This window comes from Coregonus clupeaformis, chromosome 8 (genome assembly GCF_020615455.1).
Source record: "Coregonus clupeaformis isolate EN_2021a chromosome 8, ASM2061545v1, whole genome shotgun sequence".
Lineage (NCBI taxonomy): Eukaryota > Metazoa > Chordata > Actinopteri > Salmoniformes > Salmonidae > Coregonus > Coregonus clupeaformis.
Window position 1 is genome coordinate 65621240 of NC_059199.1, and position 24436 is coordinate 65645675.

The 24436-nt window shown below is 42.1% G+C and overlaps 1 protein-coding gene across 1 annotated transcript; it reads left to right on the forward strand.

Moving 5' to 3' along the window:
* The first annotated feature begins 13410 nt into the window (after positions 1-13410).
* Positions 13411-24224, forward strand: LOC121573062 (opsin-5). Its single transcript, XM_041885095.2, has 6 exons — positions 13411-13644; positions 14646-14851; positions 22252-22351; positions 22525-22629; positions 23005-23228; positions 23518-24224. The coding sequence occupies exons 1-6, from the start codon at positions 13482-13484 to the stop codon at positions 24019-24021; spliced, it is 1302 nt and encodes a 433-aa protein (XP_041741029.2). The 5' UTR covers positions 13411-13481; the 3' UTR covers positions 24022-24224.
* Positions 24225-24436: the final 212 nt, after the last annotated feature.

Sequence of the window (24436 nt, forward strand, 5' to 3'; positions counted from 1 at the left end):
TCCTTGCTCGCACACGCTTTTTTAGTTCTGCCCACAAATTTTCTATACGATTGAGGTCAGGGCTTTGTGATGGCCACTCCAATACCTTGACTTTGTTGTCCTTAAGCCATTTTGCCACAACTTTGAAAGTATGCTTGGGGTCATTGTCCATTTGGAAGACCCATTTAACTTCCTGACTGATGTCTTGAGATGTTGCTTCAATATATCCACATAATTTTCCTTCCTCATGATGCCATCTATTTTGTGAAGTGCACCAGCCCCTCCTGCAGCAAAGCACCCCCACAGCATGATGTTGCCACCCCAGTTCTTCACGGTTGGGATGGTGTTCTTCTGCTTGCAAGCAACCCCCTTTTTCCTCCAAACATAACGATGGTCATTATGGCCAAACAGTTCTATTTTTGTTTCATCAGACCAGAGGACATTTCTCCAAAAAGTCTGATCTTTGTCCCCATGTGTAGTTGCAAACCGTAGTTTGGCTTTTTTATGGCGATTTTGGAGCAGTGGCTTCTTCCTTGCTGAGCGGCCTTTCAGGTTATGTCGATATAGGACTCGTTTTACTGTGGATACAGATACTTTTGTACCTGTTTCCTCCAGCATCTTCACAAGGTCCTTTGCTGTTGTTCTGTGATTGATTTGCACTTTTCGCACCAAAGTACGTTAATCTCTAGGAGACAGAACGCGTCTCCTTCCTGAGCGGTGTGACGGCTGTGTGGTCCCATGGTGTTTATACTTACGTACTATTGTTTGCACAGATGAACGTGGTACCTTCAGGCATTTAGAAATTGCTCCCAAGGATGAACCAGACTTGTTGAGGTCTACTATTTTTTTTTTTGCTGAGGTCTTGGCTGATTTCTTTTGATTTTCCCATGATGTCAAGCAAAGAGTTACTGAGTTTGAAGGTAGGCCTTGAAATACATCTACAGGTACACCTCCAACTGACTCAAATTATGTCAATTAGCCTATCAGAAGCTTCTAAAGCCATGACATCATTTTCTGGAATTTTCCAAGCTGTTTAAAGGCACAGTCAACTTAGTGTATGGAAACCTCTGACCCACTGGAATTGTGATACAATGAATTATAAGTGAAATAATCTGTCTGTAAACAATTGTTGGAAAAATTACTTGTGTCATGCACAAAGTAGATGTCCTAACCGACTTGCCAAAACTATAGTTTGTTAACAAGAAATTTGTGTGATCACTTCCGAGCAGCTATTTGTATGCCCAGCGTAGCGACTTCTTCTCTGTAGCCCTCCGCGAGAAGGCAATTGTCACCCTGAAAGTCAGGGTGTTTGACTTCATCCCGGAAGAGGGCGAAGTGTATGCAACTCCTGCAGCGTTGATAGCCCAATGAGTCCTCCATTTTTTCTGTGCTTGGTCTGTTTCGCAAGCAGTTGCCATACCAGGCAGTGATGCAACCGGTCAGGATGCTCTCGATGGTGCAGCTGTATAACTTTTTGAGGATCTGAGGACCCATGCCAAATCTCCTGAGGGGGAAAAGGCGTTGTCGTGCCCTCTTCATGACTGTCTTGGTGTGTTGGAACCATGATAGTTTGTTGGTGATGTGGACACCAAGGAACTTGAAACTCTCGACCCGCTCCACTACAGCCCCGTTGATGTGAATGGGGACGTGTTCGGCCCTCCTTTTCCTGTAGTCCACAATCATCTCCTTTGTCTTGCTCACGTTGAGGGAGAGTTTGTTGTCCTGGCACCACACTGCCAGGTCTCTGACCTCCTCCCTATAGGCTGTCTCATCGTAGTCGGTGATCAGGCCTACCAACTACAGGAGGGGACTAAGCACACACCCCTAAGGGGCTCCGTGTTGAGGATCAGCGTGGCATATGTGTTGTTACCTACCCTTACCACCTGGGTGCGGCCCATCAGGAAGTCCAGGATCCAATTGCAGAGGGAGGTGTTTAGTCCCAGGGTCCTTAACTTAATGATGAGCTTTGTGGGCACTATGGTGTTGAACGCTGAGCTGTAGTCAATGAACAGCATTCTCACATAGGTGTTTCTCTTGTCCAGGTGAGAAAGGGCAGTCCAAAAAACCCTTAATGACAGAAGAATTCCAAAAAACTTACCATTGAGAGTAATCCTCTCCACTGCAAAAAGGCAGTGAGTGTTGATAAAGAGGGAGAGACAATCATGTGTTTCTCCTCCTCGCTCTAAGCTTCATTGAGGATTCGTTTGAGAGGAAAACGAAACGTAATGTTTAATCACAGAGCTACAAGTCATCCATTCACTGAACACTTCCTCACATTAGCATAGAGATGGTAGGCTAAACAAATAGGCCCTTGTTGACCATAGTCAAGTGGAGCCCAGAGTATGTATCGTTTTAAGCGGTGTGTGTTTGTGCTAACTGCTTTGATATCTGTATATCGCGATCACTTGACAAATTTATACTAACATTAAATAACCCTGAAACAACACTTGAGAATTAAACTCCACCTCAGACTGACAGTACCTCACAGTGGGCAGTGTATCAGGGTTTCCCTGCAGAGGCCCAGTGTTTTCCGTCACTCACTAACAGGCATTCTGCTCATCTGATGCAGTGGTTAAAGTGGAACTGACAGCATTTTAACTAATTTGCAGATATGAAGCAAACAGACAATCATAATATCAGTAAAAAATATCAAATTCCTAGTTTATGCTATAAAACCAACTTCATAAGAGGTTTTAAAAATAGGTTCAAGCGAGTTAACAGATGAGTCATCTACTTTATGAAATTACAGCCTGATGCGCTTGCAAAGGTGAATTCAACTTCAATTGCGCTGCTTTCGTTTGTTACTTTTACAGTGTGCAGCGGAGGGAAAGTGTACAGACACATGCCACAGTCCTGGCTAGGCTACTAAAATGTTGCAGTCCGGCTTCGGTTTTTAAAGCTTGACAATGAATAACCCAAAAAATAAACCTGCAACAAAACACCATGCAAAGGAGAAACATGTAGGCCTTTACAGGAATATTTGAGCAGTAGCCTAGGCTGGCTACACAACTACAAGACAATTTGAGTGCACTATACAGCAATGCTGCATTCAACCGCACCAGTGAACCATGCAGTGCAAAAAAAGGAAAAACATGTTTTAAGTTTAAATGGTTTCGCAGCATATCATGCAAATCTGCAAGCAGCAAAGGCTGGACAAATATTATTTGTCTCTTCTTTTGTTTTAATATGTTAAAATGCTATACACAGCATACTTTGTACATAAGTGGACATTATAAAGGGCCTTATTTTTTAAATAAAACAATGGCCAGTTTGGGTTACAGTTGTACGTAAAAAAAAAAAAAAAAATAGGCTATGCCTGGTCCGTGAATTTGTTGTGTTTCTTCAACACGGCCTGTGCACTGATTGAGTTTGACACCCTTGATCTAGCGTATCTATTTATGTAGCTAGCTATTTATTTAGCAAGCTAAAAACACGGAGTCTAACATTAACTAGCTAGCTACTGGGAGGATGTCATGTTATTGGAAGAGTGGGTGAGTGACTGACCTTTTCCCCTCATATCGTTTTTCAGTGGCTAAAACCAGAGATGCAGGTGTCATTTGGTTAGCTAGTAAGAAATGTGAATCGCTTGGCTAGCTAGCTAGCTATGCTGAACTTGAACGACTGTTATCCATAGTTAGCATATATCTTAGCTGTCAATCAAATGTATTTGGCAGGCAGGCAGGCAGGCAGGCAAGTTCCCATTCAGTTGTCAAAACGTGGGTTGGGACAAGCATGCATTGGCAGGCAAGCTGCAGAAGGACGAGCAGGCTACTATTCCCCATCGTTTATCAGTGTAATTTTGACGGCAAACTAGCTGAAAAAGTTTGAGAGGGTTTATCTAGTGTTCCGTCGTTAGATTTTAGCTCATCACGCTCTGGCTAGCATTAGTTGTTGATCTTGTTGTTGTTGATGTGCAAAGGCAACTGAGGGAGAGAGACTACCTTTTCATGGCTGTTTGATCAATAGGACTGTGAAGTTCCCAAATGTAAGAGGACTCACATGGTATTTACATATTTGCAGAAATCCATTCAGGTGGCTTTTGGCGAATGCGTTTCTAATGATCTAAAGTCGCGCTGTTGCAACTGCCTGTAAACACACAGTCCACTTCAAAGTGAATGATAGCAGGCCGTGTGGCAAATGGCTTACTTGCATATAGGCTTACTGTAGCTCTGATTGGCTATGGCTCACTGGTCTGCGTAGACACTGGTCCTGGAAAAGACATATTTTTATTAGGTTTTATTTACTGCAGTGTCTATTAATTGTCCAAGCCCACGGCCGCTTTCCCACTCTATATTGCTATAGAATTATCACAGATGCCTTAGTATACATAATTCCCAAATGTTCTATGAATTTATGAAAACTTGAAAATGAACATATCTAACTGCTCACTTGTCAGAAAAAGTTTTTAAAAAGTGTAATATTGTTCCTGGGGGTGTATATGAACAGATTTCATTAAGATTTCATGTTGCTAAAATGCTTTCAGTTCCACTTTAAGCTCTGAACACTTAATGCTATTTGCACCGTTAAATTGACATAGATCACTGTCTGCCTCCCGACCCCCTCAATCCTACGCTTCCTCATTAACACCCCTCGCTAAGGCCAAACGGCTTCCATTTGCGCCACCGTCAGACGGAGAGCAAGGGGAATTGGTAAACGACCGCGTTAGAGGAGAGAAGAACAGAAATCCTGAGGTGATACAGTAATGATGATACTGTAGAAATAGAAAGGAGAGAGGGAGAAGAGAGCAAGAGACAGATGTGCACATTCAATGTGCTTTGACCTTGGAGTTGGATATACAGTGGGGGAAAAAAGTATTTAGTCAGACACCAATTGTGCAAGTTCTCCCACTTAAAAAGATGAGAGAGGCCTGTAACTTTCATCATAGGTACACGTCAACTATGACAGACAAATTGAGAAAAAAATTGTAAATCACATTGTAGGATTTTTAATGAATTTATTTGCAAATTATGGTGGAAAATAAGTATTTGGTCACCTACAAACAAGCAAGATTTCTGGCTCTCACAGACCTGTAACTTCTTCTTTAAGAGGCTCCTCTGTCCTCCACTCGTTACCTGTATTAATGGCAACTGTTTGAACTTGTTATCAGTATAAAAGACACCTGTCCACAACCTCAAACAGTCACACTCCAAACTCCACTATGGCCAAGACCAAAGAGCTGTCAAAGGACACCAGAAACAAAATTGTAGACCTGCACCAGGCTGGGAAGACTGAATCTGCAATAGGTAAGCAGCTTGGTTTGAAGAAATCAACTGTGGGAGCAATTATTAGGAAATGGAAGACATACAAGACTAGACCACTGATAATCTCCCTCGATCTGGGGCTCCACGCAAGATCTCACCCCGTGGGGTCAAAATGATCACAAGAACGGTGAGCAAAAATCCCAGAACCACACGGGGGGACCTAGTGAATGACCTGCAGAGAGCTGGGACCAAAGTAACAAAGCCTACCATCAGTAACACACTACGCCGCCAGGGACTCAAATCCTGCAGTGCCAGACGTGTCCCCCTGCTTAAGCCAGTACATGTCCAGGCCCGTCTGAAGTTTGCTAGAGTGCATTTGGATGATCCAGAAGAGGATTGGGGAGAATGTCATATGGTCAGATGAAACCAAAATATAACTTTTTGGTAAAAACTCAACTCGTCGTGTTTGGAGGACAAAGAATGCTGAGTTGCATCCAAAGAACACCATACCTACTGTGAAGCATGGGGGTGGAAACATCATGCTTTGGGGCTGTTTTTCTGCAAAGGGACCAGGACGACTGATCCGTGTAAAGGAAAGAATGAATGGGGCCATGTATCGTGAGATTTTGAGTGAAAACCTCCTTCCATCAGCAAGGGCATTGAAGATGAAACGTGGCTGGGTCTTTCAGCATGACAATGATCCCAAACACACCGTCCAGGCAACGAAGGAGTGGCTTCGTAAGAAGCATTTCAAGGTCCTGGAGTGGCCTAGCCAGTCTCCAGATCTCAACCCCATAGAAAATCTTTGGAGGGAGTTGAAAGTCTGTGTTGCCCAGCGACAGCCCCAAAACATCATTGCTCTAGAGGAGATCTGCATGGAGGAATGGGCCAAAATACCAGCAACAGTGTGTGAAAACCTTGTGAAGACTTACAGAAAACGTTTGACCTGTGTCATTGCCAACAAAGGGTATATAACAAAGTATTGAGAAACTTTTGTTATTGACCAAATACTTATTTTCCACCATAATTTGCAAATAAATTCATTACAAATCCTACAATGTGATTTTCTGGAAAATGTTTTCTCATTTTGTCTGTCATAGTTGACGTGTACCTATGATGAAAATTACAGGCCTCTCTCATCTTTTTAAGTGGGAGAACTTGCACAATTGGTGGATGACTAAATACTTTTTTCCCCCACTGTAACACCTACTCTGACAATCAATGGTGTTACTTTTCTTATATAAAAATGTCTTCAATATAATTGGTTCACAAGCAATTTCCTTTGAGTTGCCATGGTAAAATGAAGCTTTGTAGGAAGCGTCCTAAGTTGCAGTAGGAAATGCTCTACAAGAAAACGTATGTATTTATGGCCTACAGTGCATTCTTCTGTGAATTTCCTTTCGGCATGACATTTCATTTCAAGGACTTCAAACGTGATACACTGATTGTTAAATAGAAACATATGGCTCCGAAAGAGAGCGAGAGACAGAGAGAGATAGAGAGACAGAAAGAGAGAGATAGAGAGGCAGAACGAGAGAGAAAGAGAGACAGAGAGAGAGACAGACAGAAAGAGAGAGAAAGAGAATCAGCGATGAAGGCGTGGGTTGGGTGCTGACGCAAGTAAGAGCCCTCATTGAAAACAGCTACACAGGAATAGTGGCGTCCTTCCGTCAGAACATTACTTATTAACCATGACTCACTAAATGAAGGGCCCTCTGTCTGGATCATTGAAGCCAACATCATAATTTGACTCCCATGCGTAACCTTGGTGGGCTCAGCTAGTTGTTACGTGCAATTAGGTGGTCTAGGAGTACACTTAGACTGGCTGAGGTGAAAGGGAGGACTGGTCTTCCTGGTTATGGAGGACATCTGATAGAATGACTTTACATTTACATTTTAGTCATTTAGCAGACGCACTTATCCAGAGCGACTTACAGTTAGTGAGTGCATACATTTTATATATAATTCATGTTATGAATGAACCCAGCTGCTATGACTCTGAAAGCAACAGATGTTAACATGCAATGACAGTGGCTATCAAGAGCTGGCTGGTGTGTGTAACAACGGATATCAAGACACAGCTGGTGTGTGTGTTCAGCTCATGAGGTCCATTTCCACGTCACACCTTACATTTGACTAGTGTACACTTGTTCTGAGATCGCACAACTCTCTACTCCAGGTAGAATGTATGTAGCCCCAAGGCACAGATCTGGGATCTGTGTGATCTGTTCACTGTGCCAAAGTTTAACATTAAACATTACACTACAGCAAAACTGATCACGGATCAGTTTAAGCAGCATGTCTCTCTGAGGTCACATTAGCTCAGTAAGCTCCTACTGGGCCTGACCCTAGTAGAGAGGCCATGACAGTGAAGGGATGACCTATGTACACAGTTTGACGTCTCCCTTTGCAGTTCAAGGCATAACAAATGTCTACCAGCTACAGCATGTATCAATCCACAAACCGGGCCTTAAATACAGTTGGCATCTTATATTCACACAATTCACAATCAACACAACATAGGCTATTCTTGATGGTTTTGTTATTGCACTGAGGTTACCAAAGGAAGGTCAAACTAAACAAAAAGTATGTAAATTGTTTCAGATTATTTAAAAAATAAATGAGGGAAATTCTATTTATTTGACCCTTTATGTCAGGGCTATTCAACTATATTCTTACAGGGGCCAAATGTAAAAAAGGTTAATTGCAGGGGGGCTGGACATTTTCCGCATGCGAATATTATTTGGAAGAACAGTATAAAAAAGCAACACACACACCAATAAATCACTTTTCTACAAATTAAATGTTGCTAAAAGTAATTAGGAAAAAAGTGGAGAGTGCTCAACCAACGAGAGTCGAGGTACAACCAAAAGATTTGATAATAAAGCACAATGCTCGCTCACCATTTGTATTTTTTATTTAACCTCTACGGGATCGGTGTCCCGTATACGGGACGGTTGAGCTTGTTTGAGGAGAGTGCATAACAACAAAAAACTTATCACGGCAACTGGTTTGATACATTCACCTCTGAAGGTAAAAAATGTACTTACATTCAGTAATCTTGCTCTGATTTGTCATCCTAAGGGTCCCAGAGATAAAATGTAGCATAGTTTTGTTTGATAAAATACATTTTTATATTCAAATGTAGGAACTGGGTTCTACAGTTTGAACCCCTGCTGTCTCTGGCTCCACACCCACCATGCCTGGCCATCTAGAAAGTTAGTGTATAAGCTAATGATCCATTATGTATGACATTCCTGAGAGTGTGTAAACTTACATTTTGTATTACCATATCATTTTTGTATGTTTTCTATAGTTATGTGCTTGAAAATGTATCAATTGACCAATTCGGCACATTTGGGCAGACTTTAAACAAAATAGTCCACTATTGCAATCCTTCACTGGATCAATCTGAAACTTTGCACACACACTTCTTCCATCTAGTGGCCAAAATCTAAATTGCACCTAAACTGCAATATTATATTGTGGCCTTTCTCTTGCATTTTAAAGATGATGGAACAAAAAAATTCAATAAAACGCCTGTTTTTTTGTATTATCTTTTACCAGATCTAATGTGTTATATTCTCCTACATTAATTTCACCTTTCCACAAACTTCAAAGTGTTTCCTTTCAAATGGTATCAAGAATATGCATATCCTTGCTTCAGGTCCTGAGCTACAGGCAGTTAGATTTGGGTGTGTCATTTTTGGCGAAAATTGAAAAAAAGGGTCCGATCCTTAAGAGGTTAAATAACTATTAAAAGCTTCTTAATTAAAAGTAATTAGGTCATTTAAAAATCATCTGAAAGCAAATGATCTCAAATCAGTTAATGCCAAATTTCAGTCTGAAGGAAGTATGCTTTGAATTAATTTCCCTCAGTCATTTCTCTCACACTCCATTTTAACGAGTCCTTGTGAGCATCAGAGAGGAAAACAGAAAGCATGTACATGTTCCTGAGAACATGCTTGCCATTATGGAACAGAACTTCAGATTTTGGCTGTTTTTTTTGTTGCAGATCTTTTATTAATGTTCAGAATTGATCAAAGGGCCCGTCTAAATTAATAAATGGGCCGAATCTGGCCAGCGGGCCGCCAGTTGAATAGCCTTGCTTTATGTTTACCATGTTCCATTTAGCTTTTGAGGATACAATATATACTGAACAAAAATATAAATGCAACATGTAAAGAAATACAAATCCCAGACATTTTCCATACCCAAAAAAAACGAATTTCTCTCAAATTTTGTGCACAAATTTGTTTACATCCCTGTTAGTGAGCATTTCTCATTTGCCAAGATAATCCATCTACCTGACTGACAGTTGTGGCATATCAAGAAGCTGTTTAAACCATATGATCATTACACAGATGCACCTTGTGCTGGGAACAATAAAAGGCCACTTTAAAATGTGCAGTTTGTCACACAACACAATGCCATAGATGTCTCAAATTTTGAGGGAGCGTGCAATTGGCATGCTTCCAATTTGAATGTCCACCAGAGATTTTGCCAGAGAATTGAATGTTCATTTCTCTACTATAAACTGGCTCCAACGTCATTTTAGAGAATTTGGCAATACGTCCAACCGGCCTCACAACCGTAGACCATGTGTAACCACGCCAGCCCTGGACCTCCACATCCGGCTTCTTCACCTGCGGGATCGTCTGAGGAGTGGTGGGGGGAGTGCTGAGGAGTATTTATGTCTGTAATAAAGCCATTTTGTGGGAAAAAAACTCATTCTGATTGGCTGGGCCTGGCTCCCCAATGAATGGGCCTGGCTGCCAAGTGGATGCGCCTATGCCCTCCAAGGCCCACCCATGGCTGCACCCCTGCCCAGTCATGTGAAATCCATAGATTAGGGCTGTCACGCCCTGACTTATGGGACTCTTGTATGTTGAGTCAGGGTGTGGATATCTATGTTAGTATTTCTATGTTTTCATTCTATGTGTGTGTTTCTATGTTGGCCGGGTGTGATTCCCAATCAGAGGCAGCTGTCGCTCGTTGTCTCTGATTGGGGATCATACTTAAGTAGCCTGTTGGCACTCATTAGTTGTGGGATCTTGTTCTGTGTAGAGGCTTGTATTGTGTTTAGCCTGAGGACGTCACATTGTTTTGTTGGTGTGTTTATAGTTATAATAAACATGTATGCATTTCACGCTGCGCCTTGGTCTGACCCGTCCTTAAACGACCGTGACAGAAGATCCCACCAAAAATGGACCAAGCAGTGTGCCCAGGAGCAGACATCATGGACATGGGAGGAGATCCTTGACGGAAAGGGATCCTGGATATGGGAGAAGATTCAGGGTGGGATGGATCGCCGTCCTTGGGAGGAGACAGTGGAGGCCCGGTTTAGAGAGGAGCAACGGCAACACAGAAGGCGCCGGCCGAGGAGGAAGCCCGAGAAGCAGCCCCAATAAAAAAAATTTGGGGGGCACACGGGGTGGTTGGCGGAGCCTGGGTTCATAGCAGAGCCAACTCCCCGTACTCACGCTAGGATGTGTGTGACCGTGCAGGCTTCGTGTTATACGGAGCTACGTACTGTGTCGCCAGTGCGCCGGCACAGTCCTGTACGTCCTGTGCTAGCACCACGCACGTGCCATGCGAAAATGGGCATCCAGCCAGGACGGGGTGTGACGGCTCAACGCTCCTGGTCTCCAGTACGCCTCCTCGGTCCAGCATATCCTGCGCCGGTTCTACGTACTGTATCGCCAGCGCGCGTGCACAGCCCAGTGCGTCCTGAGCCCAGTGCGTCCAAGCCAGTGGTGCGTGTTCCCAGTCCGGCCCGGCCCGTTCCTGCGCCCCGCACCAAGCCAGTGATGCGTGATCCCAGTCCGGCCCGGCCCGTTCCTGCTCCTCGCACCAAGCCAGTGGTGCGTGTTTCCAGTCCGGCCCGGCCCGTTCCTGCTCCCGGCACCAAGCCAGTGGTGCATGTCGCCAGTCCGGCCCGGCCCGTTCCTGCTCCCGGCACCAAGCCAGTGGTGCGTGTCGCCAGTCCGGCCCGGCCCATTCCTGCTCCTCGCACCAGACCAGTGGTGCGTGTTCCCAGTCCGGTACGGCCCCTGCCTGCTCCCCGCACCAAGCCAGTGGGGCGTGTCGCCAGTCCGGCCCGGCCCGTTCCGGCTCCTCGCACCAAGCCAGTGGTGCGTGTTCCTAGTCCGTTCCGGCCCGTGCCTGCTCCTCGCACCAGACCGGAGCCAGAGTAGTCCGCTCCACCGGTGCCCAGTTCAGCTCCGGTCAGCGGATCCACTCCGGAACCAGAGCAGTCCGCTCCACCGGGGTCCAGTCCAGCTCCGGTCAGCTGCTCCACTCCGGATCTAGAGCAGTCCGCTCCACCGGTGCCCAGTCCAGCTCCGGTCAGCTGCTCCACTCCGGAGCTAGAGCAGTCCGCTCCACCGGTGCCTAGTCCAGCTCCGGTCAGCAGCTCCACTCCGGAGTCAGAGCAGTCCGCTCCACCGGTGCACAGTCCAGCTCCGGTCAGCGGCTCCAGTCCAGACGTCAGCCCCTCTCCAGGTTCGGGGTCTCCCACACCAGGGCCCAGACAGAGCTTGGTGCATCGCCGGAGGATTGCCGATCCAGGCCCAGACGTCAGCCCCTCACCAGGTTCGGGGTCTCCCACACCAGGGTCCAGACAGGGCTTGGTGTATCGTGGGAGGAAGGAGAGGGGAAGCAGCGCGCCGAGGTCCAGACCAGACCAGGGGCGCAACGGGGAGGCTGAGAGAATGTGGTCGTCACGCCCGGAGCCGGATCCGCCTCCGAGGCGGAATGCCCACCCGGACCCGACCCTGTTATGTCAGGTTTGTGCGGTCGGAGTCCGCACCTTTGGGGGGTACTATCACGCCCTAATTTATGGGACTCTTGTATGTTGATTCAGGGTGTGGATATCTATGTTAGAATTTCTATGTTTTCATTCTATGTGTGTGTTTCTATGTTTGGCGGGTGTGATTCCCAATCAGAGGCAGCTGTCGCTCTTTGTCTCTGATTGGGGATCATACTTAAGTAGCCTGTTGGCACTCATTAGTTGTGGGATCTTGTTCCGTGTAGAGGCTTGTATTGTGTTTAGCCTGAGGACTTCACGTTACGTTGTTTTGTTCGTGTGTTTATCGTTATAATAAACATGTATGCATTTCACGCTGCGCCTTGATCTGACCCGTCCTTAAACGACCGTGACAAGGGCCTAATGAATTTATTTAAATTGTCTGATTTCCTTATATGAACTGTAACTCAGTAAAATCTTTGAAACTGTTGCATGTTGCGTTTATATTTTTGTTCAGTATAACTAACTGTGCCACTAGAGATCCTGGTTCGAATCCAGGCTCTGTCGCAGCCGGCCGCGACCGGGAGACTCATGGGCGGCGCACAATTGGCCCAGCGTCGCCAAGGGTAGGGGAGGGAATGGCCGGCAGCGATGTAGCTCAGTTGATAGAGCATGGCGTTTGCAATGCCAGGGTTGTGGGTTTGATTCCCACGGGGGGCAAGTATAAAACAAAATATGTATTCACTAACTGTAAGTCGCTCTAGATAAGAGCGTCTGCTAAATGACTAAAATGTAAATAGGCAGCCTACTTCATCGCAAAAAGATTATTGGCAGCATTAATCAATTTTTACATATTTAAGCATTTTCTTTTAAATACATTTTCTAAATGATTTTTGTCAAGGAATTATAATAATCTTCGCCCAATGCTATAAGTACAGTTACTTAAAAATAAAAGTGACAAAAAGTAGGTTAATATGACGAAATGTAAGTCTAATTGATGTGATATCATTGATTTGACTCAGTCACTGCAACAACCTATTTCTTAAAAACCTAATTGAAAGCACTCTCATCATCAGCACCTTGGACAGCGGTTTTAGGCTACATGGAAATCCTTGTTTGCTGTCCCTGCCTGACTTGCTCTAAATTTGACAGCAGCGTGTCCCTGTAAAACGTGTAGGCTGGCTACTCTACTAATATGTTTCATTATACACTGGGTTATATTAAATTGAGTTGATCATGTAGTAAATAAAACCCACAACAACTTGTGCTTAGCCTACAACTTCACCCAAATACAACACACTGACGCTTGCCAAGTTGTCCTCGAGGACAAAACAACATAGCTCAGGTCAGAAACGACAAGTGATTTTCCCCTGCAGGGTATGAACCTCGGGGTATAATTGGGATTAGCGAAGTACGTGTCATCCCTCTCAGACAACACACCGTGCGCCGAAAAATATTTTTAGACAGGATTTAGAGAAAGAGGAGCCGGTCAAGTGTTTTCTCGGAGGAAGCACCTTCGTGTCTTAGAAAGCAGAGAGCGCGCAGCTCCTTGTATGTCTCGGCAGCTGGGACGTTCGGACAACAAAATGTCAGTCAATAATGCTTTTCAAATGGCTAACATTCCATGGAGGAATAACACTTTTACCATGTCAAATAAAGACCCATCTTTCTCGGATCAAGGGGAGACCATTATAGGAGTATACCTGTTGGTGCTAGGTGGGTATACATTTAGAGAACTTGCTTATGGAGTTGCTGGAATGTAATTTCGTTTTTAAAATGCAGCTTTGCTTTTATGATGCAAATACATTGTTTAGTTTTGCTTTCATGGCTAAAAATCTGGAAATATGTCATTAATGGCTTGTTTACCACTACATAATTTCTCTATTATTTCCTAAACGTTAAGGTAAGATGAATGACAGTACTTATTTACTAATTTACAAAATATGTGATTCAGAGTAGCCTACATTATCTTGTTCTTTTTTAACTCTACCATGTGTTGATATTGCAGTATACAACAATTGGGTGAAGAGTTCGATTGCACTGCAGAATACAAATTACCAATGCCAGAAAGCTTTGTTATTGCAGTTGTTATACTACTGTCAGTGTAGTGTATAGGCAACAGTTAGTGGATTTGGTGCTATAAGTAGCTCAGGACAAATCTTCTCCAGGGAGAGAGGTGAATCCTGCAGCCATTAAGATCCTGTCTAAGCCATGGAAATCGTCAATCAAGAAAGGATGGCAGTCAGCCAGACTTTCTTTAAGAGAGGGCAGAAAGACATATAATTCCCTGTTATTTGGTGCAAATATATTTAAAATGATCCTGACTTTTGAAATCAATAGGGTTATTGTAATTTTAGTTAGAGGATAGGTAGGCTACTCAGTGCACCTACTATTATCTCTAAAGGAAATTTCATGAAGGAAGATTTATGCTCATTTCAGCATTTGAATATTTAGTGTTTGAAGAGAAGGTCAGTAGGTTAAAATCACAGATGAGGCACTTTGTCACCTCAATGCTTCATGCTGCTTTATGAGCTGCATTTTGAATGGCTACAATTCCATTACTTTTCACAAAACTGAAGAGGCCTTTGCTCATAGGTAGTGTGGGACACACTGGTAATAGATGGGGTGAGTTTCCCTCTATGTAGTGCTTTTAGTGTCTGGAAAATAGCTATATAAAGCCAATCAGTTAGTATGTCAATGGGTTTTTTCGTCGTCAGGTTGGCTGTCGTGGTTCGGCAACAGTATCGTGATCTTTGTCCTGTACAAGCAGCGTGCGTCACTGCAGCCCACGGACTATCTGACCTTTAACTTGGCCATCTCCGACGCCAGTATTTCCGTCTTTGGCTACTCCCGAGGGATCCTGGAGATCTTCAATGTGTTCCGGGACAACGGATACCTGGTTACCTCCATCTGGACATGCCAGGTAGGCAATGAGGGGATCTGGTTGGAGGGGGAAAAGTTGTTTTGTGAGATGCTTCCAATTTGTATGCTTCAAATTAGTATTGTATGTGAATGGTACTGTGTTGCATGTGTAGCATGTGCCATCCTACTGCAGGATCCGATACTATACTTACTTACAGCAATACTCACAAAACACAGACATTACCGCTATCCCATCAAACATGGCATTATTGGACAGGACTTTAGTAGTTCAGGTCTCCTGGAAGGTGACGTCACTGTGAGATGCTAACTTCGCCATCCTCTACACAAATGTCAAACACACAACCAGGACAACTTACCTTTATGATTGCAGATTTGCAAAAACATTGCTCTATGGCTTTGTTCCTATTGACAGTTCTTTATAATTTCCAGCCAATTGCCTAGTTAAGAATATCAACAGTCCACTCAGAATGGAAGACTAAGTAAATATAACACAATGGGCAAAGCATAGAAATGTGTTGCAACAGATCATTATATTCACTACACTACAAAGGTTCTTTGGGGGGATGGTCCTTTCTATTATTAGCTTGGTGACGAATAGAATATTAACAATGGGTGCTCCGGACAGTTGATAATTAATTCAATAAAAGGTAGCGTGTTGGCATATTCATCACATTGAGTGATGACGATGAGTCACCTGGAAGAAGCGAGATGGTGGTTTTACAAGGTGTCACAAAGGCATTATATTGCTAACTACAGCACAGGAGAAAAGGTCTATAGGCTTCACCTGAAGTAATATAATTTTAACACTATCTTAGGGGGGAATAAGAATGCTTTAGCCACATCAACAGCCAAACATAGATGGATGGTTAAGGTCTGGTACATGCTTATTGCATTTGATAAAGAGGAAGCGTGATTTGCACAAGGGTCAATATCAATAAGGTGTCCTGTAATGTCTGTTTCCTTGTGTACGCGTGATTAACGGGCAATATCCATTACCTTGTTTTATTGGGGTCTCTTCTTGAAAATATACATTTTAGTTCAAGCCTATCAATCAATTTACCAGATGGGTTTTTGTTTTGGTGCACAGTGTGAGAAAATGGCACCTAAAAAAAAAAACGGAATGCAATGTCTGTGAAATTACAATGTAATCCCTGTTTTATTTGTATCAAACTTGTTAACACAACAACAGTATGTGTGTTTTAATGTTAATTACAGTTATTTCCCCAAGCAGGTGTTGCTGCTTGTTTGGTACAAATCGTAGTTGAATAATGTCCAACTAACACTGAACAAAAATATTTTCATTAACTATTGGCCAATGCTAAAAACAACAGGAAAACAACTAAATGAAAACTACTGTATGAAAACAAACAAAGGAGAGAGTAACAGGGCAGAGAGAGAGATGAGGAAAACATAAATATGAGGAAGAGAGAAAGGAGAGTTTCTTCTGAGAAAGAAAAGTGGTGAAAGAAAAGTGGTTCACAGGTCAACATTATCCCTGAGGTCAGCAGACATTGAAAGCTGGATTATAGAATGTCTGGGTCAGAGTGAGGTCAGAGAGTAGTCATTTACATTTACATCATTTAGCAGACGCTCTTATCCAGAGCGACTTACAAATAGGTACATTCAACTTATGATAGCCAGTGGGACAACCACTTTTTATTTTATTTTTATGGGGGGTGGGGGAGGGGATGGTCAAAAATGAGATTGCGGACCATAGGATAAAATCTAAGTTTAGACATTTCTAACATATACTGTCCTAATTTTTGTAAGAAAAGTGAAGATAATATGAAAGATTGATCTCTCGTGAAATTGTATGACTTGACTTAAACCATATTTTTTTATAGACAAAAATATTTGATAAAATATGTGAAAAGTCCGGACTGGGTTTAATGGGTACTGAATGTACCCTTTAAGCCCATGGGTATTCCAAATAAGCCCACCTCTTAAATAATCCATTTGAATTATTTCCTAATGCTGAAAACGTACAAACTGACATATCTTATGTTAACTTAAATTATAATAATCTCCCCCAACGTTATTAAAATCAACTGATCATTACTATTCATCATGGAAGTATCACTCATAAAAGGGGGTGTCCAATCGTATCCGCAGAGAACAATGTGGGCCCAGGCTTTTGTTCATGCCAACCAGTACACACCTGATTCGACTAATAACTAATCATAGACTTCAACCAAGACTTGATAAGTTGAATCAGTGTTACTGCTTGGTTAGGACAAAAACATGCACCCTCACCGGCCTTCTGTGGATAAGACTCCATGCACAAAGACCATAACACAAACAACTTTTAAAGAATTATCTAAAAGCTGGTTCACATTTGCTGTACTCTTATTCTTGTTCATTAGTTCAACTTGTCTTCCTAAAGCCTGTCTGAAGACAGTTTAACATCTCCCTCTCTACTGTTGTATTACAAAGGTACATGTGCTGAACGAAACAACAGAAACACCTGGATGAACGAGGGACAACCATATGACAATGCCCCTGGCTCTAACTGCATAAGTAGTCATCCAATAATCATCGTCTTGTCCCTCATTTGTTTCCATTTTTGTCCACTACTTTTAGGTCTTCCATCCCTGATATCCTTCAACCCTGATCTTATTCTACTCTCTCTGCATCAATGACTACCTGTCCACTCCAAACGTCTTGCAGAGAGAGTACAGAGGCTTTTAATTGTTCTTAATTGTTTTTAATCTTGTTAAACGCACCATTGATAGATGCATAATATGCATAAATGTAGTTTGAGCATTTTAATGAAAATAAATCTGAAGAAAAATCATTTATGCTCAGGTTCATTGAATATTAGGGATATCAACACACAATCTCCATGTGTTTCAATGCAAACCGGGCTACTGGGCTTAATTGGAACAACAGTGATTTATGGTAAAAAAAGACAGAATAGCAAAGTTCAGTCAAACTATTTGGAAACCAATGGTTTTCGGGTATAAATATACACTATAGACTACAATATGATGTGATGTTAGTTTTGATCATATTGAACAATATTATTTAATTTTCATTTACATTCTGTATAGAGCGAGTGCTTTTTGTGCTACTGTACCCTTTAAACCCACCTGAGATAAATGTCCAATTTACAAAAAAGGCATCCATGTATAAAAATGCAAGGTTCATTTAACAGTAAAATAAGACAAAATGAATTTAAAAAATGTGAGCTGTGAGTGCTTAAGAGCTGTTATATTGTTGTGGTTCACCAAGTTATGTTGCTACTGTATTGACTGACATTTGGTACGACTGCTAGCATGAAAAACCCATCTTTTCAATTGGCAAGAAATAGTAATTAATACCTACAGTGAGGGAAAAAAGTATTTGATCCCCTGCTGATTTTGTACGTTTGCCCACTGACAAAGAAATGATCAGTCTATAATTTTAATGGTAGGTTTATTTGAACAGTGGGAGACAGAATAACAACAACAAAATCCAGAAAAAAACGCATGTCAAAAATGTTATAAATTGATTTGCATTTTAATGAGGGAAATAAGTATTTGACCCCCTCTCAATCAGAAAGATTTCTGGCTCCCAGGTGTCTTTTATACAGGTAACGAGCTGAGATTAGGAGCACACTCTTAAAGGGAGTGCTCCTAATCTCAGTTTGTTACCTGTATAAAAGACACCTGTCCACAGAAGTGATCAATCAATCAGATTCCAAACTCTCCACCATGGCCAAGACCAAAGAGCTCTCCAAGGATGTCAGGGAAAGATTGTAGACCTACACAATGCTGGAATGGGCTAGGTCCATCGCCAAACAGCTTGGTGAGAAGGTGACAACAGTTGGTGCGATTATTCGCAAATGGAAGAAACACAAAAGAACTGTCAATCTCCCTCGGCCTGGGGCTCTATGCAAGATCTCACCTCGTGGAATTGCAATGATTATGAGAACAGTGAGGAATTAGCCCAGAACTACACAGGAGGATCTTGTCAATGATCTCAAGGCAGCTGGGACCATAGTCACCAAGAAAAGAATTGGTAACACACTACGCCGTGAAGGACTGAATTCCTGCAGCGCCCGCAACGTCCCCCTGCTCAAGAAAGCATATATACAGGGCCGTCTGAAGTTTGCCAATGAACATCTGAATGATTCAGAGGAGAACTGGGTGAAAGTGTTGTGGTCAGATGAGACCAAAATTGAGCTCTTTGGCATTAACTCAACTCGCCGTGTTTGGAGGAGGAGGAATGCTGCCTATGACCCCAAGAACACCATCCCCACCGTCAAACATGGAGGTGGAAACATTATGCTTTGGGGGTGTTTTTCTGCTAAGGGGAGAGGACAACTTCACCGCATCAAAGGGACGATGGACGGGGCCATGTACCGTCAAATCTTGGGTGAGAACCTCCTTCCCTCAGCCAGGGCATTGAAAATGGGTCGTGGATGGGTATTCCAGCATGACAATGACCCAAAACACACGGCCAAGGCAACAAAGGAGTGGCTCAAGAAGAAGCACATTAAGGTCCTGGAGTGGCCTAGCCAGTCTCCAGACCTTAATCCCATAGACAATCTGTGGAGGGAGCTGAAGGTTCGAGTTGCCAAACGTCAGCCTTGAAACCTTAATGACTTGGAGAAGATCTGCAAAGAGGAGTGGGACAAAATCCCTCCTGAGATGTGTGCAAACCTGGTGGCCAACTACAAGAAACGTCTGACCTCTGTGATTGCCAACAAGAGTTTTGCCACCAAGTACTAAGTCATGTTTTGCAGAGGGGTCAAATACTTATTTCCCTCATTAAAATGCAAATCAATTTATAACATTTTTGACATGCATTTTTCTGGATTTTTTTGTTGTTATTCTGTCTCTCACTGTTCAAATAAACCTACCATTAAAATTATAGACTGATCATGTCTTTGTCAGTGGGCAAACGTACAAAATCAGCAGGGGATCAAATACTTTTTTCCCTCACTGTATGTAGTATGCTATCATGTGCATATATCAACACATTAATCTCTTAATTTTACATTAAGTGTGATCGCTTATCTGAGAAGGTGCAAAAAATATCTAAAAAATGTGTTTATCTGAGAGTCACCTCCACACCAAAGTTTTTTTGCAGCTTTGAAATGGACCGCTAGTAGGAACTTACACATAACTGTCAATAACTTAATAATACAACATCTGATTGTTATTTCCATAACAGTTTTTATTCTAAGACAATCAGATGAATTGGTTGAAACATTAAACAGCAGGAAATGTTTTTTTATATTTTTTTATCCAAAGATGGAAGTGGGCTTCATGGGAACGTGGGCTTAATAGGTACGCTTACCCTAACAAGTAGCAAGTAAAATGCATGATGGGACATGAACTCTGACATATAACTACTTTCCAACCAGACCTGGGTTCAAATACATGTGTATTTGAGTATCTGGTATTTAAAATACTTTTTTCTGTGTACTTGAGCTTAAAAAAAATACACAGCCCAAAACAAGTACTTTTATTGAAATATTTGAATGGTTATTCGTAAAAACCAAATCTACCAAATTGTATTTGAGAGTATTTTCAAATACTTTCCAAGTGTATTTCCAAATACATTAAAATATTAAACTACTTAAACTACTTTTCAAATAAAATATATCTGTATACTTACTTTGAATGTATGTAAAAGGAATTGAGATATTTGAAAAAGCATTTGAACCCAGGTCTGTTTCGATTACAGAGAAACCCCATTTGCAGAAAATGCTATGTTGCTCGAAGCATCACACCAGGTGTTTTTCAAATTATGGTCCAAGGTTTTTCCTCCAATAGACATTTGAATTGTCCTCCAAAGTGCAGTGGTGGAAAAAAGTAGTGAATTGTCATAGTTGAGTAAAAGTAAAGATACCTTAACAGAAAATGACTAAAGTAAAAGTGAAAGTTACCCAGTAAAATACTACTTGAGTAAAAGTCTAAAAGTATCTTGTTTTACATGTACTTAAGTACAGTGGTAGAAAAAGTACTCAATTGTCATACTTGAGTAAAAGTACAAAGTAAAAGTAAATGCTATACATCAAATTCCTTATATTAAGCAAACCAGACGGCACAAATGTTGTATTATTTTTAATTACGGACAGACAGGGGCACACTCCAACACTCAGACATAATTTACAAACACAGTATTTGTGTTTCGTGAGTCCACCAGATCAAAGGCAGTAGGGATGACAAAGCGTTATATTGATAGGTGCCATAATTCTGTTGTGCTTGAGCATTCTAAATGTAACAAGTACTTTTAGGTGTCAGGGAAAATGTATGGAGTAAAAAGTACATTATTTTCTTTAGGAATGTAGTGGAGTAAAAGTAAAAGTTGTCAAAAATATAAATAGTAAAGTAAAGTACAGATACCCCAAAAAACGACCTAAGTAGTTACTTAAAAGTATTTTTACTTACGTACTTTACACCACTGCCAAAGTGTATCTGACCGTGAGGCAAAAGTGAATGGGGCTTGTATGTAAATATATTAGATTAGATTAAGTAATCCGATCAGTCAAAGTACATTGGGTCCTGTCTCCACTAGGAAGACAAGTTAATTCGGTAGAAGCTGTCAATCTTGATCAGACTTACTCACCACTGCTGACCATAGCTATAATGGACGGATCTTTAACCCCATTCAATATACAGTTGAAGTCAGAAGTTTACATACACCTTAGCCAAATACATTTAAACTCAGTTTTTCACAATTCCTGACATTTAATCCTAGTAAAAGTTCCCTGTCTTAGGTCAGTTAGGATCACCACTTTAATTTAAGAATGTGAAATGTCAGAATAATAGTAGAGAGCTTTTATTTCTTTCATCACATTCCCAGTGGGTCAGAAGTTTACATACAGTGGGGGAAAAAAGTATTTAGTCAGCCACCAATTGTGCAAGTTCTCCCACTTAAAAAGATGAGAGAGGCCTGTAATTTTCATCATAGGTACACGTCAACTATGACAGACAAATTGAAAAAAGAAAATCCAGAAAATCACATTGTAGGATTTTTAATGAATTTATTTGCAAATTATGGTGGAAAATAAGTATTTGGTCAATACGAAACTTAACAAAAGTTTCTCAATACTTTGTTATATACCCTTTGTTGGCAATGACACAGGTCAAACGTTTTCTGTAAGTCTTCACAAGGTTTTCACACACTGTTGCTGGTATTTTGGCCCATTCCTCCATGCAGATCTCCTCTAGAGCAGTGATGTTTTGGGGCTGTCGCTGGGCAACACGGACATTCAACTCCCTCCAAAGATTTTCTATGGGGTTGAGATCTGGAGACTGGCTAGGCCACTCCAGTATTCAACAGCAGGATACTTGTTTTCAACTTGATCTTCTAAGTGATTGCGGTCCTTCAACTTCTGCAAGGACAGTGGATGTCTGTTTTTTCTACTGTTTTGTATTTGTTTTGAGATTCTCTTCCCTGCACCTTCCCCCTCTAAGCATCACTAACGGTATTGTTGGTCTTTCCCAGGTGGACGGCTTCTTCACCTTGGTCTTTGGCCTCAGCAGCATCAATACTTTGACTGTCATCAGTGTCACAAGATACATCAAGGGATGCCATCCGAGTAAAGGTAAGGCACTGTGACACGACCTTTAACCTTTAACCTTGAATCTTCTATCTTCATCTCAATGATTCCAATAAAGTTGGAAGAAAAATGCCCCTGTAGGCTAGATGTTCTAGTCAGAGACACAATGTTCTTGTGGGAGCCTTTCTTTTAACTTTCAACTCTTTTCCTTTACCTAGCTCACTGCATAACCAACACAACCGTAGGAATGTGCCTAATATTCATCTGGTTGGGGGCTGTGTTCTGGTCGGGTGCGCCCCTTCTGGGCTGGGGGAGTTACACAGGTGAGATAAACATGGCTAGTAATCATGTGACATACTATTTTATACAGGGGCACTTACTTCTGTTAGGATCTTGTAAAATTCTGGTTGGGCAACATTTTCAAGATTTGTATGTGCACAATGACGACAAAAAAATAATAGCACTAAAGCAAGTTGTTATCTAAAACATTTGCAGAAGACAATCTTTAAACGAGAACTGACCATATTTTGACATATGTGGACCTTTTTTCACGCTGACTTTTTTAAGGGCCATAATAGAGGAAATTCTTCTTACATTTTAAACAATCTTCACCTGAACAAATACAAAAAAAAAATCTAACATACGCAAAAACGTTTTTACCTTCATGTGTTTGTATCTCAATCTCCTCCTCCTTTTAGATCGTGGATACGGAACATGTGAAATCGACTGGGCCAAAGCCAACTACTCCACCGTCTACAAGTCCTACATCATCTCCATCCTCATCTTCTGCTTCTTCGTCCCCGTGCTGGTCATGCTCTTCACCTACGTGTCCATCATCAACACAGTGAAGCGAGGCAACGCCATGGCCGCTGAGGGAGACCTGACCGACAGGCAGAGGAAGACTGAAAGGGACGTCACCATTGTGAGTAGGATTCAAATCAAATCAACGTTTATTGGTCACGTACACATATTTGCAGGGGTTACTAGCTCCAAGCGTGCAGTAGAATGTCTCGCAAATACAATACAAAAATCTAAACAACAAATCAAGACATGACAGAGTGAGTCCAATAAACAATCCAGAGTAGATATATTAGAGTGAGCATGTGTCAGAATCCAGAAAATAAGAGATGTACAAACAATACTACATATAGACCAAGCGTTAAACGATGGGTTATGATTTAACGGTCATCCTAACTTTCGTTTTCTCCCAGATATCCATTGTCATCTGCACAGCCTTCATCCTGGCGTGGTCGCCGTACGCCGTGGTCTCCATGTGGTCGGCCTGTGGCTTCCACGTACCCAGCCTCACCAGCATCTTCACCCGCCTCTTTGCCAAGTCGGCCAGCTTCTACAACCCACTCATCTACTTCGGCCTCAGCTCCAAGTTCCGCAAGGACGTCGCCATCTTGCTGCCCTGCACCGGCGATGGCAAGGACACGGTCAAGCTCAAGCGTTTTAAGCCGAAAGGTGAGGCTCACCAGGGCTCCGGAAGAGGCAATGGACTCAAAGCACCTCCTCATCACCAGAAGATGAAGGAGATGAAGTATGCCCCTGGAAATCCGTATCCGCTCACGGCGCTTAAGGCGGCCCCAAGCCCAGATTCGGGAGTGGGGAGCCCCCCCTGTACTCCTCCTCCTACCGCCAACAACGAGGTGTTCTTTATCAACGTGCCCCATCTGTCTGATGGGCCAGAGTGGGAATGCGACAGACTCTAAGAACAATACATTTGTTTTTTGTGTTACTTTTTTATTTGAAAACACATGGGAATTTACTTGAAAGGGGGCTACTTGAATTTTAGGGGATTATGTTAAGGATAAATATTTTTGTATTTGATTTGTGTAAGTATGTATACCTGTTGATACAGTTAGTTATTTTCTTAATGAATTGTGTTTATACTTGTGAATAAAACTGTTTCTATTAAAAGGGAACAAGTTGAAAGATGTTTGCAATATCAATACTCATTCTGTCACTCTTTTAAAATATATATTTCTGTCCAACATAATAATTCAACCCCATGAGCAAATATAGGAGAAGACATTACAGAAATGTAAGTGTATCTCTTATGAAAATGCTCAATATATCCTACTGGCTCTGAGATGCTCAGCTCACGCATAGCCGACATACCAGTTC

Bases quoted from the DNA above. Each gene is read 5' to 3' on its own strand.
- LOC121573062 (XM_041885095.2), top strand. From the start codon at position 13,482: ATGTCTCGGCAGCTGGGACGTTCGGACAACAAAATGTCAGTCAATAAT. The intron at 13,645-14,645 runs GTGGGTATACAT...TTTCGTCGTCAG, and splicing joins AGTATACCTGTTGGTGCTAG to GTTGGCTGTCGTGGTTCGGC. The intron at 22,630-23,004 runs GTGAGATAAACA...TCCTCCTTTTAG, and splicing joins GGGCTGGGGGAGTTACACAG to ATCGTGGATACGGAACATGT.